Source organism: Emydura macquarii, unplaced genomic scaffold (assembly GCF_026122565.2).
Source record: "Emydura macquarii macquarii isolate MOO-44397 ecotype Brisbane River unplaced genomic scaffold, CSIRO-AGI_Emac_v2 contig_2448, whole genome shotgun sequence".
In the NCBI taxonomy this organism is placed as follows: Eukaryota; Metazoa; Chordata; order Testudines; family Chelidae; genus Emydura; species Emydura macquarii.
The window spans coordinates 4185254-4212261 of record NW_027132585.1 but is presented as its reverse complement, the minus strand read 5'-3'; the positions used below and the strand labels follow the sequence as shown (position 1 = coordinate 4212261).

Sequence of the window (27008 nt, the reverse complement as noted above, 5' to 3'; positions counted from 1 at the left end):
ACCCAGGCCAACACCCATGCTTACAACTTAGCAACTTCCTCTTTGGAGACACGTGGTGCACACTATGCATGCTTCCTTCCCCAAAGTGTCACCGGTTTCCCCCAGCCACAGCCAGTAATTTATAAGAGTGATACGGTCCTGAGTGCCTAACAATGTGCCAGGTGCTTCATAGCCATAGGCCCTGAACCAAGGATCTTAAATGGAAAAAAAAAAAAAGATGCACAATCAGAAGGCAGAGGTGTGTGGGACCCGCTCCCCTTACACATTTTCTGCTGAAGGTGCCAACAGCATTTAAGCCCAAATACTCCAATACAGTCTGTTTGCTCACATTTCTTTATTAATGCAATGTGTGTGTTGCATGCCTATCCCAAACTTGTGTGAGTTTGCAAGAAATTTTGAAACACTTGCACACAACACATGCTTTGCTCCATATATCTGCCTGTTAGGCAGTATGTTAGGGGGAAAAAAACACCACGTCACTTTATTTTACATTGATTATTTCACACATTTAATCTATGCCAATTCTTCTTCTTGTTGGTAATGCCAGACATCTCCATAAAAATGTGCTACAGTGGCATTATATACCCTTCTTCTGCAACATAATCATCTCATTATTGTAGTGTCACATTTGCTATATTCACAATAATTAAGGCTATGTCAGGACTTCCATCATAACCCCCACCTCTTCCTGGAGATTTATGACTGTGTATAAAAATAAATTCCTTTCAGGGTGAAATTACACACAGTACACATGTTTCCGGAGCAGGAGGAAGTTTTATATTTTTTAAAACTTTGGTTCAAATATGTGGAGCTCTTTTTTGTTGCCAGAGGAAACCAAAAAATACAGTGAAGATGGGTTTTTTTAAAAATGGTTTCCAATGCCCTTTTGTTTCTTTTTAAAGATCAGAATGTGAGATGCACTTTGATTCAGTGCCTTCTGCTGATTAAAAATCTGAATTTAGTTTGACCAAGAAATTAACATTTGTAAAGTGTCTTATTCACTAATTACTTTTAGAATGTTTTATTTGGTCAATGGGTTCAACTCCATCTAACTTATGCGTGCCAGCCTTTTGAACAGGTAGTTCAAACAGACAGATGTTAGTCATGCTCACACAGGACAAGACAGCACATCCAGGTTTCTCTTAGACCTGTAGCGTGAATGGATCAGAAGATCGTTAACAAATCTGGGCTTCCCGTAAACTTTTTATTGCGATGGCTGCCAACATACCCACATGTTCTATATACTCCTGGGCTGACTTTAAGTGAGTTCATGCAGACACAACACAAAAAGCTTTCGTAAGACTAAACCCAAGAATGTCCAAGGGAAATGCAACATAGGCAGTAGGACAAATTCTGTCTTTAGATATGTGTGCACAATTCTTTTTAAGTTAAACAGGCTTGTAATTAATGGGAGCTGCATTCAGGCATATGAGGAGGGAATTTGGCCCAGCAAGTTCTTTGACACCTATGTATAATGGTGCATTTCCTTTACAGATCTCATTAGGGACTTTGATTGGGCCCACAGTTTCCTCTATTAGTACTTGCATTATGGCATCATCGCTTGAATGAAACCAAAAAAATTATACAGCGAAGTTCAGATTCAGAAAATAAAGATACTAATAGTAAAAGTAACACTATCAGGTGCAGATACTAACGTAGCATGAAGCACAAATGCATTTTACCCTTCTTTTCAGCTCATTTTATACAGTTGTATTAAATCAAAATACAAACATTTCACTATATTTGAACAGCCCCTTCACCTCAAAAAGCAGCAACAGAACGGTGCAGTCAGCCCAACATCTCCTCTCTAAAGAGACGTGTCAGAATGTTCAGCCAGTCAAGCAATCTGATTGGCTTAGCTGTCTCAGCCACCTCATAATACTCTTAACTATATATTTTCTTGATTTGTCACCATGTGCCATGACTTTAATGTTCTTTTAATGCAATTGTGTGTGTGTGAATAGAATCATAAACTAGAGATGGAGATTTAAAATAGCAAACTATACAGAACAATCACAGCAAGGGGGAGGGAGTTCTCTGTTACAGGGGTTTCTCTGGAGTAAATTTGCTGGTTTCTGGTTATGCTGACGCTCATTAGTCATTATAGACACTGTTGATTAAATGTGGTTCAGTAGAACAGGTAAAATGCTTTGCTAGTTTGCTCCCACCAGTCTAGCAGAGACAGAGCTATGTAGTGTTAATGATGCTGTGCATGTTACGAATCACACAGGGGCTGAATCCCTTGCATTCAAAGTTTACATTTCTTAATCAAAATTAAATACACTGCTCATTCTCTGACAGCCTTTTAAAACTATGCTCCTAGCCACCACCACTTTAAAGACATAAAGAGATTGATCTGCCTATTTCTTATATCTGAGAGAAGTTCTATCAAGTCACTGAGACCCTGTCTACACTTATCTCCAAGATTCGGCGGCAGTCGACGGGAGTTACGCAAGCTACGAAAAAAACTGGCGTAACTCCAGTCAACTTCTCTGCTTCTCTTCTGCGTGCTGTCTTCACTGCACTGCACTGACGGGAACCGTGTTCCCGTCGACGCAGCACCATACGCCACTTGTGAAGGTGGTCTTAGTACATCGATTTCTGGATCGACTGAGCAGGTCTTCACTGACTGCTCAGTCAATCCAGAGAAATCAATCTGACGGCAGCGACAGTGTAGCTGTAGCCTGTAACAGGAGAGATGGAGAAAGTGAAGTGGGAAATTCTTCTGTTTTGTCTCTTTAAAATAAAGATTGTGACCCCTAAGGGATTGCACTAAATATAATATTATTTAGATTTTAAGTTCCTCGAGGTAGGAGCATCTTTTTGTCACGTATTTGCACGGTACCTAACAATGGAATATTCATCTATGCTTGGGATCCACAAGTTCTACGATAATATAAAAATATATAAACCAGCAAATAAATAAATAATAGTATCATAGGCTTTTATTTAATCTTTTCTACAGGTAACCAAAAGAAAAAGAATTAGGGACCAGATCCTCAAGTTGATGTAAATCATTAACTTTCCATTAGCCTTAATGGAGCTTTGCCAACTAACTGGATTGACCCTGTGTTCTTAGTAAGTTAATATTCACTCTGGGCAATATTCTGATGCTACTCAGCATGAGTAAGTGTATTTTTCTCTAAGAGAAATCTCACTGAACCAACATGAGTAAGTAACAGAGTGGAGAAATACAACCAGGAGCCCAAAGGATACGTCTAATTTGCAAGAAGTGGAGCAAATTGCATCCACCTTCATCTTTAGTATTGCAATGCGATCCTTAGCAGACCACTGGTCACAACATACACTATATCTTCTTGATTCAGGTGGCCTCTATTTGTTTCAAGATGAAGTACTATACATTGAGACTTGTGCCCTCTGCTAACTGTGGCGTGGTCTACTCTTACCTCGGTGATTCAGCGGCAGTCGACCGGAGTTACGCAAAGTATGCAAAGAACTTGCATACCTCCTGTCGACCACTGTGCTTCTTTTCTGCACGCCGTCTTCACTGCACTGCGCTTACGGGAACCGCGTTCCTGTTGATGCAGCGCTACGCCACTTGAGGAGGTGGTTTTAGTACGTCGACTTCTGGATCGACTGAGCAGGACTTCACAGACCACTCAGTCGATCCAGATAAGTCGATCTGATGGTGTAGACATAGCCTGTATCTCTGTTTCAAAGTGGAGATAACGTCTGGCTGCAAGAGCTCACACACCACACTTTGGACACCCATGCAGCCCCTCATAATCCAGCACAACATTCATTCTTCAGCTTACTCACATGCACTGCTCCACTGAAGTGAAACCTGGGAGACAGAAGGCTGAAGCCATTACATTAACCAAGGCAATGTGACCTCTAATACTACAAATTTCAAACACAGGGCAGGATACTCATAACAACTCTTGCGCATTCAGCTGGGAGTGGTTGGGACTCACTCTTGTTTAGGCAGCAATAAAATGTTTTGTAAACTCAGTGAGGAATACAAAGAAAGGTACTATTTTATCTTACAAACTGATGCAAAAAAAAAAACATTGCAAGTGAAGAAAGAACTATTGTAACTACATATATATTGCAATGTTTTGCACCACAACCCCCCACCCCAAGTTCACAGTATAGAATGATCAGCAGAGTATCTGTTGCTGCATTGTCCTTACTTTCTGCTCTGAAGTCTGGTTCTGAAGTCAATGTCCTACAATTACCATGATGCATCTCTTAGGCTGGAGTCTCCTCCCACTTACAACAGTATAAATCAAAAGTAATTCCACTGAAGTCAGTAGATTTAAACCAGTACAGATCTGGTGTAAGTGAGAAGAGAATCAGATCTTTTATATCTGCCTTTCTTTCCCTAAAAAAATACTGAACACATTCCTTTTTCTTTTAGATACATTGATGATAATATCTTGAACAGCAAAGATTTAGTTTCACCCATGGCAATGTAGTAACATTTATTTCTATTCGGTTGGGTCTATAAAATCCTCCTTTTACATCTGTGCTTCTACAATTTCAAAACAGCAAAGCTTGACATTTTGGTGTCTGACAAGCAACACTTAATATTGCGATGTTTGAAAAATCAGTATGAAAAAAGCTCTTAATAAAAGATATGCTGAACATTTTCACCACAAATGGTTTGTTTTAGCTATCTCTCTTCCTCATGTAAGACGGAAATCAGACAGCTTATTGGCTTAGCTTGTTAGGCCAGGTTAAAGGGATGCAACACTGAAAGGCTCTTACAGAAGCTTACCCTTGGACTAAAAATAGCAGGCACTAGAGAATTATCTTAAATACTACCAAACTTGTTCTGCACTGTGAATTCAGATAACTAGAATACGTTTCCATTTTTGGTAGTTTTAGAGCTTTTTTAAGTTATGCTTGCTTTAGCTGTCTATTTAATTAGTTTCTGATTCTATTTGCCACATTTTCTCTCAGAGATATAGCCTGGGGGGGTGCTTTGCCTATGAATCCTTCCTATTGAGCAATGGTGCTATTGTTAACATCTAATGAGCTGTTGGACCTGCCAAATACTCAGGATAGGTAGAAATGCCTCTTTGGAATATAAATGTTCAACACAGAGCAGCAAAGAGCAAGTGAAAAGATACTGGTCCCCTGTCACTCCCTCACCCTCCCTTTGCATCCCTCAGGAAAACAAAAATCTGGTTTGTTACATTTTATTAAGAAATTAAAATTTACTTGAATTTACTATTTTTAAACTCATTGGCCAAGGTTTTCAGAAGGGATTAGTGATTTTGGGAGCCTCAATTTTGGAGGATTTAACCTGAGATACCTTAAAGGGGATGAGTTTCTTAAAGCGCTAAATGCCTTCACTCTGAAAATCAGGCCCCTTGAAGGTGGCTGAAGCTGGGCACCGAAAAGCACTAATCACTTTGAAGCACTGCTTTCCTGCACTGACTGCTATGCACCTCAGCTGTGCATAGTCCAAACACCATAGCAAGGACCTGCTCCAAAGCACAGCAGAGATATTCTCAGCCCTTATGTTCATTTTACCTCTACTAAAAAAAGCCTGAAAAGTATGATTACAAATGCAGCCATGCAGCATTAAGAAGAGAATAGCAAGGATACCATGACTGGTATTCCCTGTTGTTGTTTCACCTCTTCGCACCTTGGACACGATCTACCCTATTGTTGTTAGTAGTCACTGCATGAGGAACCTTCCCAAGATGCAGAACAGCACAAATGTCTCTAAACTATTTCCTATCCACTCCCTTTCACCTGGAGCTTTATGCTTGAAAACAATGGCAACACTGGAGGAATTGCCAAAAACTGCCATGTCAAATGGAACCTTATTCAAACATGTATTTTATCATGTTTTCCAGTATGGCTGGTTTTCCAGTAAGGCTGGTTTTACTACAATTTTCAAAAGTACGTCACAAGTACATAACTGAAAGATGTAAAGCACTCTGAGAGAGGTCAGCATATGGAACAAGGCTAAACCAGGACCCAGTGTTATGAAGACGAGGAACAAATTCTTCCCATTCTGGTAGCAACGTCTGGCTCTTTGGTCAGATGACTCGTTTGACTGCTTCGGAGCTGGCTGAGGCTATCTTCTTAGATATACTTTTTCTTTAAGGGTGAGAAATGTGCTCGTTCTTAAGCAGTGGTGGAAATCACACATTCCTCACAAGATATATATCCAGTGCCTTTTTGTGCTAAAGCATAGCAGCGTAACATAGCCACATGTCTTGCAACTGTCATTAAAGCCATTCATACATCTACATTTGAGAAGCAAGTTTTACTCTGTGAGTCAGGAGTTAACTTCACTGCCTCTCTGTCAAATAAACATGTTCATTATCACTGGGCTGCTGAGCAAGCCCTGCCTTTGAGAATGCGTACTCAATTTTATTCATCTATTTCTCGAGCCTTTCCTTTACAATCACATAGGAAAATGTAAATCCATCTAAGTTATTTTATATATATATATAATTATATTATTATATATATATTATTATTATTATTTATCTTAGCAGGTCTCAACTTATAACTATTATTTATTGATATGACAAAAGCACCTACAGACTCCAACTGAGATCAAGGCCCCCTCAATGCAAGGTGTTGTACAAACATATGGGAAGAGATAGTACCTGCTCCAAGACCTTATAATCTACATAGACAAGATAGCGAAAGGGTAGGAGAAAGGAGTGTTGTTATCCCCGTTTTACAACTAGAGATTTGAGACAGCGATTAACTGATTTGCCCTAGGTCATAGAAAGTCTGTAACAGAGCTAGGAATTGAACCCTAACCCAGGCCTTAACCATTACACTATTCTTCCTCTTAAAACGTGTAAGGTGCTTCAGAGAAGCCAGTGTAGGATACAGCCCCTGTCTCAAAGAGCTTACAGTGTAAAGTTCACAGAGGACACGAATCAGGATGACAAACAGCAGGGAGGGGATGGGGTCAAGAAAGATGAGGATTTCAGCAAAATGATTATGCAGATATTCATTTTTTGCGTACACACATTCATAGAATATAGGAATGAGTGGACTTCAAGATGTCTTCTAGTCCAGTCCTCTGCACTCAAGGCAGAACTAAGTATTATCTAGATCATCCCTGACAGGTGTTTGTCTACCCTGCTCTTTAAAATCTCCAATGATGGAGATTCCACAACCTCCCAGTTTGGAAGTTTTTCCTAACATCCAACCTAAATCACCCTTGCTGCAATTTAAGCTTCTTGTCCTATCCTCAGAGATTAACAAAAACAAATTTTTTCCCTCCTCCTTGTAACAACCTTTTATGTATTTGAAAACTGTTATCGTGTCCCCCTCAGTCTTCTCTTCTCCAGACTAATAAACCCAATTTTTTCAATCTTCCCTCAGAGGTCATGTTTTCCAGACCTTTAATCATTTTTGTTGCTCTTCTCTGGACTTTCTACAATTTGTCCACATCTTTCTCGAAATGTGGCACCCAGAACTGGACACAATACTCCAGCTGAGGCCATATCAACGTAGAATAGAGGGGTTCTGCAATTATATATATATATATATATATATATATATAGTATATATGTTCTGCAATTAAATATATAGTTTTGATTCCATTGTTGGCTTTGCAGAAGTGAGTTTGCCAAAAGCAATTATACGAGGAAACAATAGTGGGTTGACACTCCAGAGTTGAGAGAACAATTCATGCATCAGGGGATGGTATGAACAGAGTCTCTGAGATATTTGTATGAGAGATGGACATTGGAGATGGCATTACTGACAGCATGGGAGAAAGGGTGGACAAGTAGGGAGGGGCTGAGTAATATATGGCCCTGAAAGTGAGCAAAGACATTATGATAAGACTATAGAGATTAACATATGAAAAAAACCACAGGGAAATAGGCTATAGTAAAAAGGCAGCTGGGTGAGTATCCCAGCACTACACTGACCACCTTTTCAAAAGGCAAAAGCAAGACACATGCAGGAGCCCTGCCACCTCCATGGTCCTGGCCCCTGCTCCTCCTTTTCTCCCTGATACCCTGCCTCTGCCCTTCCACTTGTCCTAAACCCCTGCCCACCCCAGCCAGGCCAGAAGCCGGAGCTGGGAGGAAGCCTAGGCCACTGTGCGGAGTCCTGGACCCTCCACCTGTCCTGGACAGGGTATTGGTAGGCCTGAGAGAAGCCCTCAGCCTATGTCCCAGGCCCCCAGGGCATGCTGACCAGGGCAGGTGGACGGTATGGGATGCTGGGGCTCCCCACAGTGACCCTGGTTCCCTGGGCAGCTTTTACCATGACTTGGCTCTAGCTTCTGGCCTAGCGCCAGGGGGCAGTGCCTCAGAGGGAAGAGAAGGAGCAGGGGTAGGGCCTCATGGTGAGCAGGGGCAAAGGACCACCTCAGGTCCTCCCCCTCAGGGAAGAGGCAAGTACCACCTCTGAACCTCAGGCAGGCACGGAGTGGCACCACAGGTAATCCATGACAAATGCTGTCCCAGAATCATTCAGCCCGGGACCAGGACTTGAACTCTGCTTTTTGTGATTGTCCTGCCCAATTTGGGATGGGTGGTCACCATACCTGGCACAGTAACTTTTCATGGAAGAATAGGGAAGAACAAGGTGTTTAAATGGGGCCTCCAATGAACCCTTTATGTAATTTACTTTGGAAAGACAAGTAAGCACTCACACACAAAAGCAAAGGCTAGGGGTACAGAAAGGTAGGTGATGAGTAAACTTATTGAGGGTGGAAACTCCATGCAACAGAGCTTCACCAGAGGTTCCTATGTTACTGTAAACTGAATAGGAAAAGATTTTATTTTGGAATTAGGATAATCCTTAAAATACAGAATGTTAAAAAGAAATACAACAATGGTAGCCTCTGTGCATCCTCTTCTTTTGCCATGACTTCAGGTTTGGGCTCTGTTTCTTGAGGGTCTCATGTGGAACAACTGCAAGAGCAGCCACTTCCAGAGACAGAAAAAATGCTTGCATTATTGCCTACTGCACCTTTCATTCCTCTTGATGCTTTCTTGTTGAATTTTTCTTTTGCTAACCAGTAGCAAAGCAACTAGCTTTTTGTTCACTCTGGGATAGTTTAAACACTTCTAAATGAAAGATTATCTAGTTACTTAGTACCCCCAGCAGCTTCGTTAACAAATTGACTCTTGGCAGACCAGCATCTGAAGAACAGTTGAGGGATGAATGGTGGCCTGCCATGCATAACTCTTTATAAGGTGGCAAAGTCAGCAAAAGTCTACCAGGAAGTTATGAGAGGACAGACAAATTAGCGATGAAGAAAGCTGCCTTGGGACATGATCAAGAGTGGAAGACTTCCACCAGGGTATTTGTGAGACATCAGATAACATGAATAGGAATTAGTGTGAGGACTCATTCCACTAATACTGGCAGATGATTGAGTCCTGCTGTTTTTCCTTGGTTGCAAGATGTATCAGAAGACAGACAAGATATTATGTGTTTATTGACACGAGAAGGTTAGATATAAGGTGTAATCTTACCAAATCACATAATGCAATTTGGGAAGATGCTCAGCGTTATGGAGTCTGGTAAGGATTAACAGGCTTGTCAGACATTAGTCACTGTAGCTGCATGCTGATAGTATTACTACAGTTACTAGGCTCCAGATGAAAAAAAATCTGGTGAAGTGGCTCCAGCCCTTCACTATTTGAGGATATTCTGGTTATAAGATCAGCAAGGCTACCTACCCATATCAGGGGTTGCGTCAAGTATTCAGAAATTAGCAGGTGGACTGATTTCCAGAATTCTTGGTGTGTAGAAGCTTGGAAATTCATCCAAACAATTGGAGAGGGTTTCAAGCATTTAATTAGCAGCCAGCAATGGTTTGTATCTTTTCTTTCCATTCCCATTAACACTTTGAATCCTCTGCTTATGCAGACAAAAGTACTATTATGAACAACTGTTGCCCCACCACAGGAGTATTTTGCCAAGATCTTATGTGGAAGGTCTGGCGTATCATTTAGTAGTTACAAAGTTAAAAGGGTATCATTTTAGAGCTCTGTGAAGTGCTTGCAATGAAAACTGAAACCATGCAAAACTTCCCAGATTTCTGATCTGATTTTAACTCAAAACTCCTCCCTTGAAAAGTCTGCAAACCTTTCAAGCAAATCTGGGTTGATTTGTGCCTGGCTCTCTGTAAAATGTAGTGGCTTTTGATGAGGTTTGCTTTTAGTTTTTGAGGTCAGTCAGACTCAAAATTCAGGTTGACACTCGAGGGTGGCAGCCCATCAGGATTGAAACTGAATGTTTGGACAAATGCCTGCAGTGTAACTTGTTAGTTTCACAAAGATCTAATAGCATTACTGTCTGAAGGTGGAATGGTATCAGGAACCAATGGGGCAATTCTAGTTCTAAAGGAACAACAATATATGATCCTTGATCAGAGATTGCCTGTCACGCATTGAGAACTTAGGGTGTTCTGGACAAGAGATGGAAACATTTTTATTTTGTTTTTTAGACGTTTGTTTAAATTAGCTTTTACATTTCTTCTTTAGGGGTGGGGAAAGGGAAATGGGAAAAATTCAGGGAAAACCAATGGGTTGTCCCCATTACAAAAGCAGTAGATGGGCCAGGTGTATTGTTGCAGGATATCATCTCTTTTGCTGACTCAGTGAAGATACACATTCGTCATTCAAAGAAAAATTAAAAAGGGCATGGATGATGCTACACAGATGTACAGACTCAGTTATCAGCCAGGTACAGGCAGCATCCAGTTACCTCCAAGTGCATTTAAAAATCCCTGTATGTGGACAGAATGTCTTTGTCAAAATCTCAGTCTGAGCAAATATTGCAAAGCAATTTAGTGCAAGGAGGATTTGTCCCTGAAGAAATTGACACAAATTCCTTTTGGGACAGGGGCAGCTACCCCAACTGCATAACTGAAGAATTGCCAAGAGATAGAATTAGGAGAAGTGGAAGATAGCGCTATGGCCTAATGTAAACTCTTAAATCTGCTGTTAACAGAGCAGCAGCAATGATACACAATACATTGGTATCTATCACTGCAATCCTCAAAAAAAGTACTGGAAGGGAGGAGAAGCATGGATGGATTTTTGTACATCCTTATGCATTCTGGTCAGAAAACTGGCTAATACACAGGAGTTCTAGTACACAGTTAAGTATCCTATTAATGAAGGGCAAGATACAATAATTAGGTAAGTGGAAATATGGTAAAATCAGGTGAAGGCCATATCAGTTTACACAACTGGGTCTCCCAGTTTCTGATATATTAGTGGTACCACTAAGAGCTAATGATCTTGAGATGGCAATGTTTCTGAATGCTAGCATTTGGATTGATAGAAGAGCCATTACTCACAAGAACATGTCAAGGATGAGGCGGGGACCATCTATTTTATGTTTCTGTTCACTTCCAACACAATGGGTCCCGCCCGATCCCTGACGGCGGCCCTTAGGCACTACTGCTACACAATAATTGAATAATAATATGTAAATAAATAAATAATAATAACGTCTTCAAGAAAAGAAACCGTATGCTCGGACATCTTAATCAAGGAAGTGCAGTAGCATACAAGCTACAAGGAGGCTTTAACAAAGAGCTGAAAGTAAGGTTAAGTAACTATATGCATTTTTTTAGGGAGTTGAGTCACTGCTGCTGATTTTAAGGGCTAAATTCACAGGAGAGTAATGTGCTGCTGATATTCTAACAAAAAAGATCCCACCCCAAACTATGTATTATGTAAGATTTAGCTATATCAAAGATAGTATGAACTCCATCCAAGGCAGAAAAATCATCCCTATCTTCCCATCATCCATTTGTTGGCAGAATTTTAAAAACAGGCTCTTGGGGGGCGCCTCCACGGCTCAACACACAAATTAAGTAATCAAAGGCAAGGCAGGGATGATTAACTAACAAGAGCCCCTCCAGGCCATCACTGGCACAGGTTTATTTTACCCAGATGTTGTTCACCTATCTGAGACTGGTAATGACAGTCTCAGATTGGATTTACAGAAAAACATAGATAATAAGGTGCTGTGTGAGAGTGTTGGTCTGTGATGTTCTAGACAGCGCCAGGGGAAGTAGAGCTGTTTTGTAATGTTACCCTCTATTTTGTAATGTTATCACCCGAGAGACTACTTCCTGCAAATGGGAGGCTTGGTCTCCACAGACATTTGAACTGACCTTTTATATGCAAGAGCAGGATCAACAGCAAAGAAATTATAAGGGATGGCAATACCAAAATCATGTACAAGCAAAAGCAGTTTGACATCCTTTACTTAGAAAGAGATGTTATTTGCAAATGGGGAAAGCTCTGCCATGTTAGAACTGTGGATTTTTTCACACACATCAGGAAACCAATGAATTCTGGCTTTTCTCCAGATATAGCAGGGGTGACAAACTGGCAGCATTTTCCCATAATCTTCATGCTAATGAAACCAGTGGGTTTTGTTCATATACACTTCCCCCTCTCCTGCCCCCACTTATTTCTGGGTGATGGGGGGGGGGGAGGAGGGAGGAGAAGAGGAATTAAGCAAAGTCCAAAGAGGAAAAAGAAGAAACTTCTGAAGGATTGTAGTTCCTCTTCCATGCAGTGTTCCAGTCCTTACCAGTCACATGCCACTTTGTTCCTTTTGTAAGTCCCCAAATCCTTTGTGGACTAGTGGAATGCCCTGCAAGGCAATTCCAGCCAGAAGTCTGCTGTGCTCTACCGCAGTGGTTCCCAACCTGTGGCCCGGAGGCCAAAAAGTGGCCCACGGGGTCTTTCAAAGTGGCTTGCCCCTCCCCTCCTGCTGGCTGTGGAAGGGAGCTGCCGCCTAAGGACCCCGGCAGAGCGCGTTGCCACAGGACTACAAGAGCGGTGCAGGCTCTTTGCTGCAGCTAAGGGGATGGGATATCAGCACTTCCTTCCCCCTGGCTGTTGCAGGGAGCACAGCAATGTGCTCCTTCTGAGTTCATAGGTGCTGGGGTCCCTGTTGGATCCAGGAGGAAGGGAGATCAGCACCTCTCTACACTGGTTCCAGCAGAGAGGAAAGCGCTCTGCCTAGGTCCCTAGGCGCTGGGGTCCCTGCTGGAGCCAGAGGGAGGGAAACACAGACTTCCCATCCCCCTGGCTGCAGAAGGGAGCCACTGCCTAGAGATCCAGTTGGAGTGCACAGGGCTACAGGAGGCGTGCAGTTTCCCTGCTACAGCCAGGGGATGAGAGATCAGCAAGGAGGCAGCCTCTTCGCTGAACTCCTTCCGTCTGGCTGCAGTGGGGTGGGGAGCACTGCAGCCAAGACCTACCATGCTTGATGAGGGGCAGGACTCTAAAAATCAGTGCCTTATGGTTTGACCTGCAGTTAGCAGGCCACCCACCGCAACTTAGCTGCCAGACCGTGTCCTTCAGTGTGTAGTGACAGTCACTCACCTACACTAGTGCTTTGTCTGTGAGTGTGTGACATACTGTGAGTAATCTGTAGGTGTAAAATAGTGAACGTAAAAATGAGCACAGTAGGATGAAAATGTTTACTTTAAATATGTAGTGATTTGTAGATCTTAATGGTGTATATGTCAATATTTTTTATGAGTTGATAGACTGGTGGCCCTTCAGGGTTATAAAAATGATATTTGCGGCCCTTGAGCCAAAAAAGGTTGGGAACTACGGCTCTATAGCCATGCACTTAGTTTTTTGTTTACTAAAGCTGGTGGAACCTGCACTATTTGCACAATTCTCTGTACAGTAAATGACTAAATGGAAGATTGTATGAGACATCCCACTAGTTCACCTACCAAAGAATAAGCAGCCTACAAGAATGGGCAAAATAGGACCCAATTAAATTGAGGCTATCCCAGTGAAATGTGTATTTGCTTAATTTAAAAGCTAAGTACCTGTGATTTATATGAAGGATAAACGATGGAGAAGATTGTCAGTATAGCAGAAGTGGAACATAGAGACTTCCTAGAAGCCATATATGTAAAATATTTATTAATCCCCCTCTCGCCCCATCGTATCAGGAATACCTGCATTTCACTCGGGGGTCAAGAGAATTTTCAATCATTGCTTTACTGTTCAGCCTTGCCTCAGTTCCCAGCGTCCCCTCCATGCTCAACATTATGGTGGTAAGTACCACTTCACCAAAGTAAGTTATCTTGTCTCAACGACTGGCCTGTGAAAGATCTGTCATCTTTTGAAGTCACAGGGCAGTTGTGAAGGAAGGTGAACTATTTCCTTCTCAGAGATCAGCCCACTTGAGAATAGTTTTTAGCCCACCCCAGAGTCCTGTCTACCCTTTCAGGAGAGAAGTGACAGGGAAGTCCTCTGAACAGCTCACTGGGGAAGTTGGATGCCTTCAGCCAAACAGCTCCTCCAGATGCTGATTAGCATTATTTTTCAAAGAAATCATTCCATGAGCCAGGAGACATTCTCTCCACCTTCAGATTAAGTGGACCGACCCCACACAAGGGAGACCTAAAGGCCATGTTCACCCTTATTTGAGTAGTCCACCACTCCCTATATTGTAAGGACCTGATAGATGTCTACAGAGAACCTTCAAGGAGCAGCTGTTACTGCAAACAAAAGTCAACAGGAATGGGAAGTTCTCTGTGTCCCATTTCAGCACACAGATCTAGGTCTGTCAGGTATTCAGCCCCCCCTAACAAACTCCATGAGATATGGGTAATAAGATTGGCCTTTCTAGTCTTCATGTGATGGTGATAGTCTATTCAGACAGCTCAATGATGGTGTCATAAATCAACAAGCAAAGTAACACCAGGAACATGAGGCTAGCATGTGGGTTCCTCGCAGAAAAAAGAACTCTATTCTGATAGGCCAATCCAAAACAAAATCCAAAATCTGGGCGACTTTTAGTTTTCTGCTTTAAAAACCAAAATACAATGACTGAGGTGTGGCAGAAATCCAAACCAAGAGCCACACAGGCTTATCCCTATCACAAACTGCAAATTAATATCTCTATTATGAAGTAAGGCTACTCTTGTCTGAGTGTCAGCAGACAAAATGCATTCAAAGCCATTTCTATACACTCTACAGGGCCTGATTTCCAGAGGGGCCTATATCTGTCCTCCACTGCTGCATACATAATGTGTTTCCAGTGGGGTTTTATACATGCAAATTCTAAACCCTGCATGATCCATTGTTATATGTCACTTACAAAACACAGGCATGAGTACACAGAAAATGCATCCAGACATTTGTGCACCCACAAAACTGCACATGCACAACTGGAAGCCAGAGGCTGAAAATCAGGCCCTGAGTTCAATAGCTCTCGCTGACTTCAACTGGCATTGTGGGTTGTCAGAACATTTGAAAATAAGCCCCTTCCTATTCTATAGAGCTATGGTTTTATTCAAAGGATTTTTAATATGTAATTATTAGAGTCATTAGCGAAATCTGTTGCTTGCATGAATTAATTATTTAAAGGATTCACTGTATGAAGTCAACATAAAATATCTCTTCCTATACAACTTTTCTGTCAGCAAACCCTTCGACCTGACACACACACTTATAATAGGTTAGCGGTACTGCAAAAAACCAAATATCCTACATTAAGCCTAGCCATGATTTTTATCCTCCTTTAATAGCATGGGCCTGAATTATTGTTAAATGAGATGGGGCAGGAGGAAGAGAGCATATCAGGGTTAAGTTGGAGCATTTAGTAGCAATTAGCATTGATGTGCAGTACGAAAATAGAAACAATAATAAGAATAAAAAAGGATACATTCGAAATACAAAACATTTGAGGGGAAAAGATTAACAGTTTAGCCAATTAGCGTTTTCTAAGTAAATCAAACATTTTATTTTTTAAATGGGGAGTAAACGAGAAAAGCCACCCAGGAATATTTACTTCCAAACATCAATGTCTGTGTGTCTAACAAAAGGAAGTACACTACCTTCCCACTTTTTCTGACCCTCTCTGCAATTCTTGGGGAAAATGTTTAGTTCAACATTATCGTAAGCCAGAATATGGCTCTATTTATATGACAAGTTGACAACATACAATTTCATGCTTGTTGAACTGATCTGTGTTATATATTCACTGTGAATATTATGAAGTCTCACCATTATAAATATGAAACAGTATACACTTATTCAAAATAACTACAGCAGTGGCAATTTATAGCTTGGTTGTTTGTGTGCTTATGAAGTCCAAAAGCCACCTTAAGAAGCTGCATCTCACTAAAACAGATGTGCAGTGTGACTGTGACCAAAACGGATTTACGATGACCTATGTGAAAGGAGGCTATTATATTTTTGTCTGTATGGCAACTGACACCAGTTTGTATTTAGATATGTGACTGGTGAGAACACACTGGAACACCACGTCCTTAAGGGTCTCTTAACGTGGGCCAAGACATTTGTCTGCCAGTATTTTACCACCGTTCTGGGTGAACATTATTTTTTCCTATTGCAAAAGGGGCATGCACTAGGCTGAGTAAAGATACAGTGAGGACATTAAACCTTGGCCACTCCAAGTGAAATGTTGGGAAGTGCAATGGAACATATGCATAACAGGATTGTGTGGCTGACTGTGTGCCCCTTTTTGATCACATGCCTGGGAATTCTATGAGGCCACTAAGCCATCAAACAATAAGCTCTCAAAGGAATTGTTTTTCGCTTTGGGGTTCCTTTTGCCTAAAGGTTTCAACCAATTTACAATGGCTTACTTCAACAGAAACAAATTTGGACTAGTACAGAACAGTACAATTTGTTCAGTTGGGAAAGAGAACGAAGAAATAATGCACCTTGCTCAAGCAAGATATAGAAAATCTGCATAAACACTTCCCAGCAAAATAGTAGGCGCTTGGAACAAAATAAATTGCACTTACTGCTTGAGAGTTTTTAAACCCAGGCAAAGTTTGTGGTGGATTATAGCTTACACACACCTGCCATACAGATGTAATGTTGTTGCTAAGATGCTCTTATTTAGTAGATTCAGAGCTCCAAGGGTATGCAGTATTACCCATTAATCTCATTCTTAACTCTCTCATTAATGTGTTATACAACTCAAGCCAAAAATATCTGTGAGGGTAAACATATTTGCATAACATATTTGACATTGCTGCACCACCAGTATAAGATTCCTGATATTTTGCCCTATATCCTCTCTTCTGTTCCTTTGGAATTGTGGATCTTTTCCTAGTTTAAAATGGCTTTTTATTATACCATTGTTATCTTTTATTGTTCTTATAAAGTTTCCTATCCCAAATCTGCATCTTCTCACTTTTACGTTTATTGTTGTACTAAACCTACAGTGTTGTCTGTTTCTCTACTAAATCTATCCTGTATCCACATACTGTACATTCATTTCTCTAGGACCTTGGTGGCTCTTATCTGCTTGCTTTTATGATCTCTTATGAACTGCTAGGAATAGCAATTTGCAGAGCTGTTTGTAAAGCCATCTCAGTCTGAACTCAACCTTCCCCTCCTTTGTCATACAGGGATACTCTCTGCAGTGAAATCCCATTTGCCATAGCAAAAATTCATTACAAGATGCATCTTAGAGGGATACAAGTTGCCAAGTATGCTAGACTTGTTTATAATATATAAAACATTTAACGTATAGCAATTATAATTTTAATAAACTACATATTAGTGCACTAATGTACGTACTAGTAGAAGATGGTCCTTGTGTTACCCTTAGATTTACTGATATGTTGCCCACTATACATTATTGCTCAGAGCTATTCAGTTTATGCTTGCTAAGGTCTAAGACAGGCTCCTATACTGTTCACACAATCTCAATTCTTTTAAGCACTTTGATAAGCTTTATTCTGCCATTATACCATCTAGAACATTAAACACAATGTTTAAGTTCTATGTTAAATCACAATCAGTTCCTATTAACTGTTCCAAGCTCCCCATTTTTATCAACAGTTACTTTATTAAATCCTTAATAATATAGATGGAATAGTTAGTTAATTTGTGTGTTGAGCCATGGATGTTAATTTGTAAACATAATAACATACTGCAATCATTTGCATAATAGCATTTTAATCTTTTTAGTAAAAGCTGTAATTCCCTACAAAGTACACTGCAGTAGAAACTAAGTGACTATTGGTAATAATAAAAAAAGGCCTTAAAATTCTGATCCTATTATAGTGTTGGAACATACCCAAACTGCTTCCATAATCTCTGAAATGTTACTGTTCTCTGATTTAGGTGTCTGTGTCAAGAATAAAAATGAAGTATAACTGGTAGCAGTAGACTATTTCCTAAATGTAATTTAGTATTCACTAAGCACCAGCACTTTGCAAATAGCTCTGAGGCTTTCCTTCAAAGTTCAGAGCTCTAGTTATGCATATTGTGTGAGGTACACCGTGCAGCTCACCTCTAGACTCTGTTGTGCTGAATAGATGGCTATGATAAATCATGCTGAATTGGCACTGAAGGGCATCAGCCATCAAGGATTTGACTACTATGTCTCTTTCCCCAAGATTATATCTCCTTGAACTGCCTGCCTTGGGCTACTAGTTTTGGAGAAAATTAAAAAGTGGAAAAAATTCTGGAAGAGGCCAGTTCAGAAAAAAATCTATAGAGGTTCAGTCCCTGGAAACCCATTAACACCAGTCACAAGACTGGCAAAGAAAACACTGGTGGTTATTTAAAAGTCAGGCCAAGTTATTTTACGTAAGATCTAGTAATTCATTAATCAATCTGGCTGCAAACCTTGAATGAGTAACTTGCAGTAGTAACAAAGACTGGCAGCACCACCGAAGATTAGAGTTTATAATCTGAACCGATGCAAATTACCCTCATGATGTTAAAGCCCCCCATCATCTTCTTTATGCAAGCCATTCCAAATGGATAAGCAGTCATTTATCTTCATAAGTTTCTCCTTTGCCAAGAACAGAGTATGCAATTCGTTGTGAATCTCTTTCTCCCTCCCTCATTCTCACTGCATGTAATACTGCATTTTTGGCAGCCCACAGTGAAACATTGTAGCCTATTCAGCTTTCCAAATATATAACACAGAGCACAGTCCTGAAAGTAACTTGGACTACGCTGAACAATTAAAAAGAAACCAAGAATTTTTTAAAAGTAGAGAATTACATTTCAAAACAAAAACCAGCAATTCAGTTCCAGGCAGGCTGAGAAATTCAGGTCTTATTAAATCTGTTTAAAAGTGAAAAATATTTTGTCAGAACAGCATACTTGAAAATTCTTTTTGATACAATGCTGCTAAATTAGACTTTAATTGGCTGCTGTCCAGTTGTATTTTCTCTTTTCAGATGACTTCCATTGATCTATTTGTGAAATGTGCAGACAGTATATACTTATCCTCTGTACATGTCTATCCTCTATATAACGCTGTCCACGAGTCATAAATAATTGTAAATATGACTGACCTCATATAGTGTGGTATGGTATATTTGAAGAACACCTCAGGAGGTAACAACAATTTTCATCTCCCACGGAAGAACACAAAAAAGCCTTATAATTCACATTACCCAAAGATCTACAAATCTCCACATTTCATGTAAGAATGACTTTAAGAATTGAAACCAATTTATTTTTTGTAAAAAGGCAGCAGAATCAGCTTTTTACAAATATAATTTTTGAAGGTCTGATGCCTTTCCAAAAGCAAATTATGAAAGTGAATGATAAAGAAAGCCATCTACATAACAAGTCACACACAACCAGTTAACTATTTACTTGCATGGAGTTTATGTCAATAGACAGTGCCCTTAGGGGTAAAAGCTCCCTTAGCATACATTTCCAGTGGTCAGAATTGTAGGCAATGAATATCAGGGGAGAAAAGAGAGGTTGTCAGGCTATTAATAGAAGAAGAAATTAACAACTTTTAGTCTGCACATCTACAACACTGATAAGGAACATGCAACATCAATGTTGGCGTAAAACCTTAAACAGTAAGGCCTTAATTTGCCACTGTGTTCCTCCACTTTCATGCCAGTGTAAAACCAGTTGCATTAGGATAAAAGTGGAGCAGTGTAGTGATGAATTAGGAACATCCATTCTATAGCAATGCTGTCCATTTAGCATCATATTTAGATATCATAATCTTTCATATTTAGACTGTAAATTCATCATATTTAAACTGTAATCTCTTCGGGGCAGAGACACGGTCTCTTATTCTAGGTTTGCACTCTGTCTAGTACAATAGGGTCATGTTTTCAGTTGGTCCCTAACCACTGTCATAATAATAATAATTCCTTTAATACACAATTTTTCAAATAAGCAATTCACTAATTTTTGGAAGGAAAATATCATAAGCATGCTTCAATTTTTAGGTGCCCCAGCTTGAGACATAAGCGCAGAGAATTCACCCTCTGAAATACAAACCCCATTAAAGGTGCCTCAGACTAGGCACCCAAAATTTCAAAAGTCCCTTTTGGAAATGTAGGTCCTCACCTAGACAGTGCCATAGGCAATACACTGGTAACTCAAAGGAGAGAGTTATTCACTTAAGGTTAGGTTTTCAATTATTGTTGTGTTGCTTGTACTGTACTTGCGATCTTTTGTTTGCAACTCCATTTTAAAACTATTTGGAATATATTTCATGCTCTCATAGCAATCAGCTCTCAGATAAAGGCTTTAAGGCTTCTAAAACATCCTGCCCCTGGAAGATTAAGATAGAATTAAATTTTCTTTAAAAAAGCTGAAATGCCAAAGCTAATCATACAGAAAAATACAGAAATTAACGAACAAGAGACTAGGCAGAGCTGCTACTCTCTGCGTTAACACAAATAGTTTGTCTCAGAGCATCATGGAGATAATTTCCAGAGAAAGGACACATCTTTTATTGTTCTTGAGCACCCCCCGTTTTCTCTCTGAGGAGCAGCAGAGACAAGAAATAGTGCGCCCCACACACACACACAGTGGCATAATGGAGAATGGGGTTGGGGATAACGTTTGGAAAAAGCTGGCCCAGAAAGAAGGGAAAGTTTTTCTATTCAGTTTGGATTGGCTGATCACTACAGCCTACCCTGTAAGAACACAACTCCTTTATTCCCTGCCTTCCTGGAACTAGATAATTGCTAAAGAAAGGTAGGGATGGAAATTATTGACGTGATACCAAGATATGGAACAGTAGTAGCCTTAAATCAGATTGCCAGAAGCTCTATAGAGATCCTCCCCTTCTCCATAACCTGTACTGCATGTAGTTTAGCACAGGCTTATATGCACAATGGGCTATACTCGGACCAGTCATGCATGGGTGTGTGATAGAAATTGCAGATGAACCCTTAGGCCCAGAATTTTAAAGGTTTTTAGGTGTTGCTGCACTCAGCCTTGCTATGTCTAATTGATTTAGGAGCCGCAGTCTCATTTCAAAAAGTGATTTAGGAGCCTAAAGACCATAGATTGTCAATGGGATTTTGGGTCCCATTTTGGAAATGAGACATAGGTTCCTAAATCCATTAGGCACTGCAATGCTGAACACAGCAATACCTAAATACCTTTGAAAATCTGGGCCGTAGCCTACTCAGGACACTTGCCAGAATGCAGGAAGAGTTCTGGAACTTGCCAAGCCATGCTTAATGGCTCGGTGTCAGTGGTGCCTTAGTGCTGCCAACAGCACTCGACACCCCAAGGGGGGCCTAGAAGTGTGTGCCATGACCCTGCCTACGTTTGATAACTGTTAGCAGCTAGAGTCCATCATAGGAAGAGAGTCCACTGCACCTTTTCAAGTCTCTTGTAATTGCTGCCCTTTAGATGTAATCCACCTACCTCCATCCACACTGATGCTCTGCACCTCCATATGCATGCCAATGCGACTGGGACTTTAAACCCCAACGCCACACGATGGACCAATGTCTTTATATATTGTTGTGCACTGACTAAAGCAGTTTAAATATAATAAATAAAAGACTGAAAATAGTGCTGCCCTTATGCCACAATATGGCAAAATGCTATAGGAAAACAATCTGCCCCTCAGAGAAAATAGTCTTGGAGTCAAAGAGTGCCCTCACTGACTTTAGTGCAATCTGTAACTCAAGTCAGTGAACTCCTTGAAGTCTGAGGGGTGGCATTTGAGTAAATGCTGGCAGAATATGTATGGCAGGGAAGATGAAAAAACACTTCTCCTCCAAATCATGATTTCTGACCTGTTAATTGCTGCCTCGCAATGCGCTCCCTTAGATGTATTCCACCTACCTCTTTCTACTGCACCCTAGTGCTCTGCACCTTCAAATACACGCAAATGTGACTGACTTTAAATGCACATGATGGACCAAAGTCTCTATATTGCTGTGCACCAACTAAGGCAGTTTAAACATCATATGTTCATCCCCGTGTTGGTACATTGTTTTGATCTTCAGGAATGAAATCAGCATGCACAATAAATGACAACTCTGTCCTTTGTAAATATAGGCATTGATTCAGCAAAGTGAATCTTAAACACATGCCAGATTTTAAGGTGTGAACAGTCCCATTGGGACGTAATTCCCATTGGAATGAAATGTATTAAAGTTACATGTATGCTTAAGTACCTTGCAGAATCAAGACCTTTGCTGGAAGACTAAATCCTTTGCTGATTTTACCTTGGCCAATGAAAGAGGTCTGTATATTTGTTTTTTTAGTGATTTGTTCAGAAAAATATTTATCCTGTAAGCAGGAGTTTGAGTTCTAACTCATTAACTTTCTCTTATATAAACACTGTTTTGACCTTACTTACAAACATTATTAACTTCTTCCCATGTTACTGACCCTATAAGAATACCATAAGAGAGCAGCCCAATGACTTGATTGTAACTTGTGTGACTTACTTACTATGATTGAAACTTAAGCACAAGACACGCAACATTTTGAAGTTTCATAAAACATGATATGGAATGTTTCGAAATTTCTCCTTTGGAGACAGAGAACCTGCTTCTGCTCCCACTTACACCGGTTCATACCAGTGTAATATCATAGACTTGAATGGAATTACTCCTGACTTACACCCCTGTGAATGATAGAAAGACCAGGCTCAGAGAGCTAGTTTCTGCTCTCAGTGTTAATCCACAGTAACTTCATTTGCTGCAGTTGAGTTACTCTGGATTTATACTAATCTAAGTAAGAGATTATTTTGGCCCAGAGTATTTCATAAAGGCTATGTTTCACTTCCAAATGCATTTTACCTTATTGTAGCATTTAGTATTTGCTAGCTATTAAATTAAACAATATTTATTCTCGGGATTCCTCAAGTAAATGGACCAGGAGTGCTTTCTGGAGAGGACATATTTGTGATTTGGTAGTCAGAGGTGAAGGATAGCTTATTGTTGCCCAAGGTCTTCCTGCCAGCTCACCAAGTGGAATATTGTCCAATTTCCCAGACAGAGGATGATCTACTGCATTTACTATCATCTAGGAAGAAAGAAGGTTAGGGATCAAAGAGGGGCCTGGTTGTCTGAGAATTAAATAGTGGAGAATCTTGAGGTCTTACACAGCAAAGGAGAATTAGTGGTTGAGGCAAGGAGGGCATAGCCCATCCCTTATACACCTTGACCCCAACAGCAGTATTTTAAAGAGGGCATTTAAATCTCCCCTAAAATCCTTCAGTTCTCTCCTTAAGACTGCCCTCTGCCATTATATCTACAAAACACACATCAGCGGCTAACCAATTGGGATGGTAAAACCATTTGTTTATTCTGCAAATCAGAATAATCTGACTCTGACATTGTGCTCCCCCATCTGTTTATTGCATCCACCTATAATCTCTCATCTCATACTTAGAGTTTAAGGACTTTTTGATACGTGTATATACAGCGCCTAGCACAACTGGGCCCTGCAGGTGTAATAATTATTAGTAAAGTATTAAAGTTAATGAGCCATCCATATATGCTGTATTCCACTGTGATTGTTTCTGCAAAATGAGCATGGAAGACGACAAACAGGTTTCAATTTTTTTTTCTTTGTAACAGTCTATTTTGCAATATCTCAGTGTTATGCCATAGTGTAACCTGGTATCTCTTCAGCCCTTTCATTCCAGAAATCAGAATTCCACTTAATTTTTTCCAAGCATTTCTTCTCTCCAGATAATAGGTCTGTTTTTGATCATGAGGATTAAGAGAGTCCATTGGACGCCACAACAGTTGTCACCGCTGTACGTCAGTATCTACTGGCTCTTTTTTTTAGAAGATTGTCATTCCACCTAGCAAAAACATGAGGCAATCTGAAATATACTCTTGTATCAGCTTCCCTTACCTCGAATATATTTGATGATTCATTGCTGTACTGATTGGTAATAATTTCTGATTGGTCGCTGTACCACTTGAGTCCACCCAGAAAGCCGTCTGCATCCAAGTCATTCACATCTAGTTCAGAGAGGTCAAGCTCTGGGAGATCCGGGCAAAGAGGTTGATCTTCACCAACCAGAGCAGCACACTGCAGGGAAAAGTACAGAAACACACACTTGCATTAATGACCGGAATGTGTTAACCGTATCAGCATGTGATGAGAATTAAGCCTCGATGAAGTCACTCACTTCCACAGAGCAGGTCACTAGAGTTAGCCTCGTTTTTAGAAAGACGCACTGCGTGTTAGATTGCAGCTAGCCCGGCAGAGGTGAGCAAAGTGGTCACTACCATCCTTTTTCTGTTGCTCCTTGTGAAGCCTAGCAACTGCAGCATTAGAAATCCCAACAAAGATTGCCAAGATATGGCCCAATCCCTCTTCTGTCTCAGACTGCAGAAAGGAGTCGGTGCGAGTGGGAGTGCCTGGGTAACCCATTGGTCAGTGTATTTTACCGCAACCTCCTCTGTGCCCGAACCACAGAATATGCGAGTCTGTAACAGCTGCCAGCTATACAACCTAGTTCTGCACCTAAAGATGTAGAGGCTCATGCTTTCAGCTCTATAGGGCCTTGGTTCAATCCCTTGCAAGATGTTGGCTGCCACATGTGCCGCACCCTGTTGAAGGATATAGCAATAGATGCTGCTGTGTGCACTTCCCAAAGCTCCTGAAAATACTGTGCCTGCCTGCCACAGGCCATGCACCTCTGTACCCATCTACCAAAGGCTATGGCTTATCAGTAACGGCGCTGATTTTAACAGCCTGGTTCTAAAATATTGTCCTGATACTAAGCAAATCATAAAATGTACCTTGTGTGCCTGCCAAGTACTATAGCAGTCATGTCTAGTTTATGGAGTCTTCCAACCTGTGGCTGGGCTGCTTGTACGTGCATATACTGCTGCAGCTAAGAGAATCACGGTCTGTAGGCAGTGGCTATATCAGAAGAGTCAAAAGGGAGCTTTCCTCTGGCCTACCCAGTCAGCACACTTGTTTCAGGCTCCAGTCATTGCTGGTGAAATTCACTGTAGATCAGAGAGGCTGTGCAACATTTAAGAACAGTAATGATGGGGGGATGGGTAAAGTGTGTGGACCGTCTTCACTACTGTGAATGACATCCTCTGCATATCTTAAAAATAGAGTACAGACAAATATAATATCAATCTCATTAATATAAACCCAGAATATTTTCTTTAGGTATCAACTGAGCTAAAAACATACACACTTTAATACTATCCTTCTACCATAGCACAGAAATTTTAATACTAAAAATACCACCTAAACCACTTTCTAATTATTAAAAAAAACCCAGGAAATGTACAGTTGAAGTCCACGCCTTCAGCAGTAACCAGGGCAGCAGCTACTTCTACCATGGCCCATATACATCATTGAAAAGAAAGGTGGAGGGTCCCTCTGTACAGAGGCTGCTGGCAGATCCAGCAATTAAGTGGCTAAAGGCCATAAAAAGCCAGTTGAGAATGGGTTTTCACCATTGTCTTTCATGTATTGTTTCTAGCTTTATCAGTTTGTCTTAATGTTAAGGATGGACCAAACAGAAATCCAGACCTCAGGTACTCTTGGACTCTAGTTAGCTGATTAGGCAGTTTGAATTATCTCCCAGTTTCAACTTGGAATGAAGTCAATTCCAGAAGTACTACCATCTAAAAAGACACGTTTGTAGGGCAATAACCTTATTATGCCCACTGATGTGGATTACTCAATATTTGTTACGTTACTCTTGAAAATGCTGTCTTTTACAGGGATATGAGCGAGCTGAAAATAAGTTTAAATAAAATAAATTTCATTTGAGATTTTTGTATCTGGGAATTTTTGTAAGTCTGCACTGCATGGGTTATATGCAACAGCAAAACTGTGAGTAACACTTTGGGAACCAGGAACAGAGTCAATAGTCTCAGTCCAGCTGCTAAGGACTATAATTTACCGTGCAACTTCCACTAATCTACCTGGATGCTACAAGACAATTATACAATAGGCCATGGGGCAAAGGAATCCAGGGGTTGCAAGGTGAGCCTTTGAAATATCAGTTGCTTTTCTTCCTATTATTTAAGAAGGCTTGGAACTTCAACAGGCCAAGGCCTCGCTTAGGTAAAATTTTGTACAATGAAATTTACTTTTTTTTATTTTGGCCACAGAAAAACTGTAAAGAAAAAGAAATTAAAAAACATCCCCATTTTCTAGCGCTGACATAACCTTCCAGTAGCAATCTTATAATGCAGAGATGACCTTTTTTTATGCACAGATGAAATCTGTGATCTCATTAAAGGATAATCTAGTTTTTGACTGAAAAGGTAGATTCTCAGCATCATTCCCAGGTTTGTGTTGTGGAGGTCAGTAGCTTAAAACTGATGCCGTAGACTTCTAAAGTATCCTGCTGATCTGTTACTACTGTCGTTTGTAAAAAAAGAAAAACTTCACTCTGTGCATCAGCTAGTTAAACAGCTTAGGACCATAGTAATATGCATTTTTAAAGTCCTGCAATGGGCATTTTAAAGCAATATAAACAGCTGTATAAAAACGTCCACTGCAGCTTTCGTAGGTCTGTAATGACTGCAATGTCACTTAAAAAATGTAACAGCTGAAATGAAGTACACATGCTCTTGCCAATGTTGACATGATAATAAAATCAATGTTTCTGAATATGGCATTATGCTTCTAATCTGAGACACATTAGTAGCAAGTGTTCCTGTTATTAATTTATATTTGGCTTTTGGATGATGCCAGATTTAACACTCTGAGTCCTATAAACTGTCCTCATTTGACATGTTGATATTTACTATTTGCCTTTACATCTGTAACAGGTGTGCCTGCATTGCCATAACACATTTCACTATCTTTCCACAG

At 40.4% G+C, this 27008-nt stretch overlaps 1 protein-coding gene across 3 annotated transcripts in view; it reads right to left on the bottom strand.

Moving 5' to 3' along the window:
* The window catches only part of PPARGC1A (PPARG coactivator 1 alpha), a 203812-nt gene that overhangs the window by 45450 nt on the left and 131354 nt on the right, over positions 1 to 27008 (bottom strand). For all 3 annotated transcript variants that reach the window (XM_067562570.1, XM_067562568.1, XM_067562569.1), the window contains exon 2: positions 24063 to 24242. Coding sequence is in view for 2 of the 3 variants with exons in the window: in XM_067562568.1 (XP_067418669.1) it covers positions 24063 to 24242 (180 nt within the window). In the remaining variant the exon portion in view is untranslated. The remainder of the gene's footprint in view (positions 1 to 24062; positions 24243 to 27008) is intronic.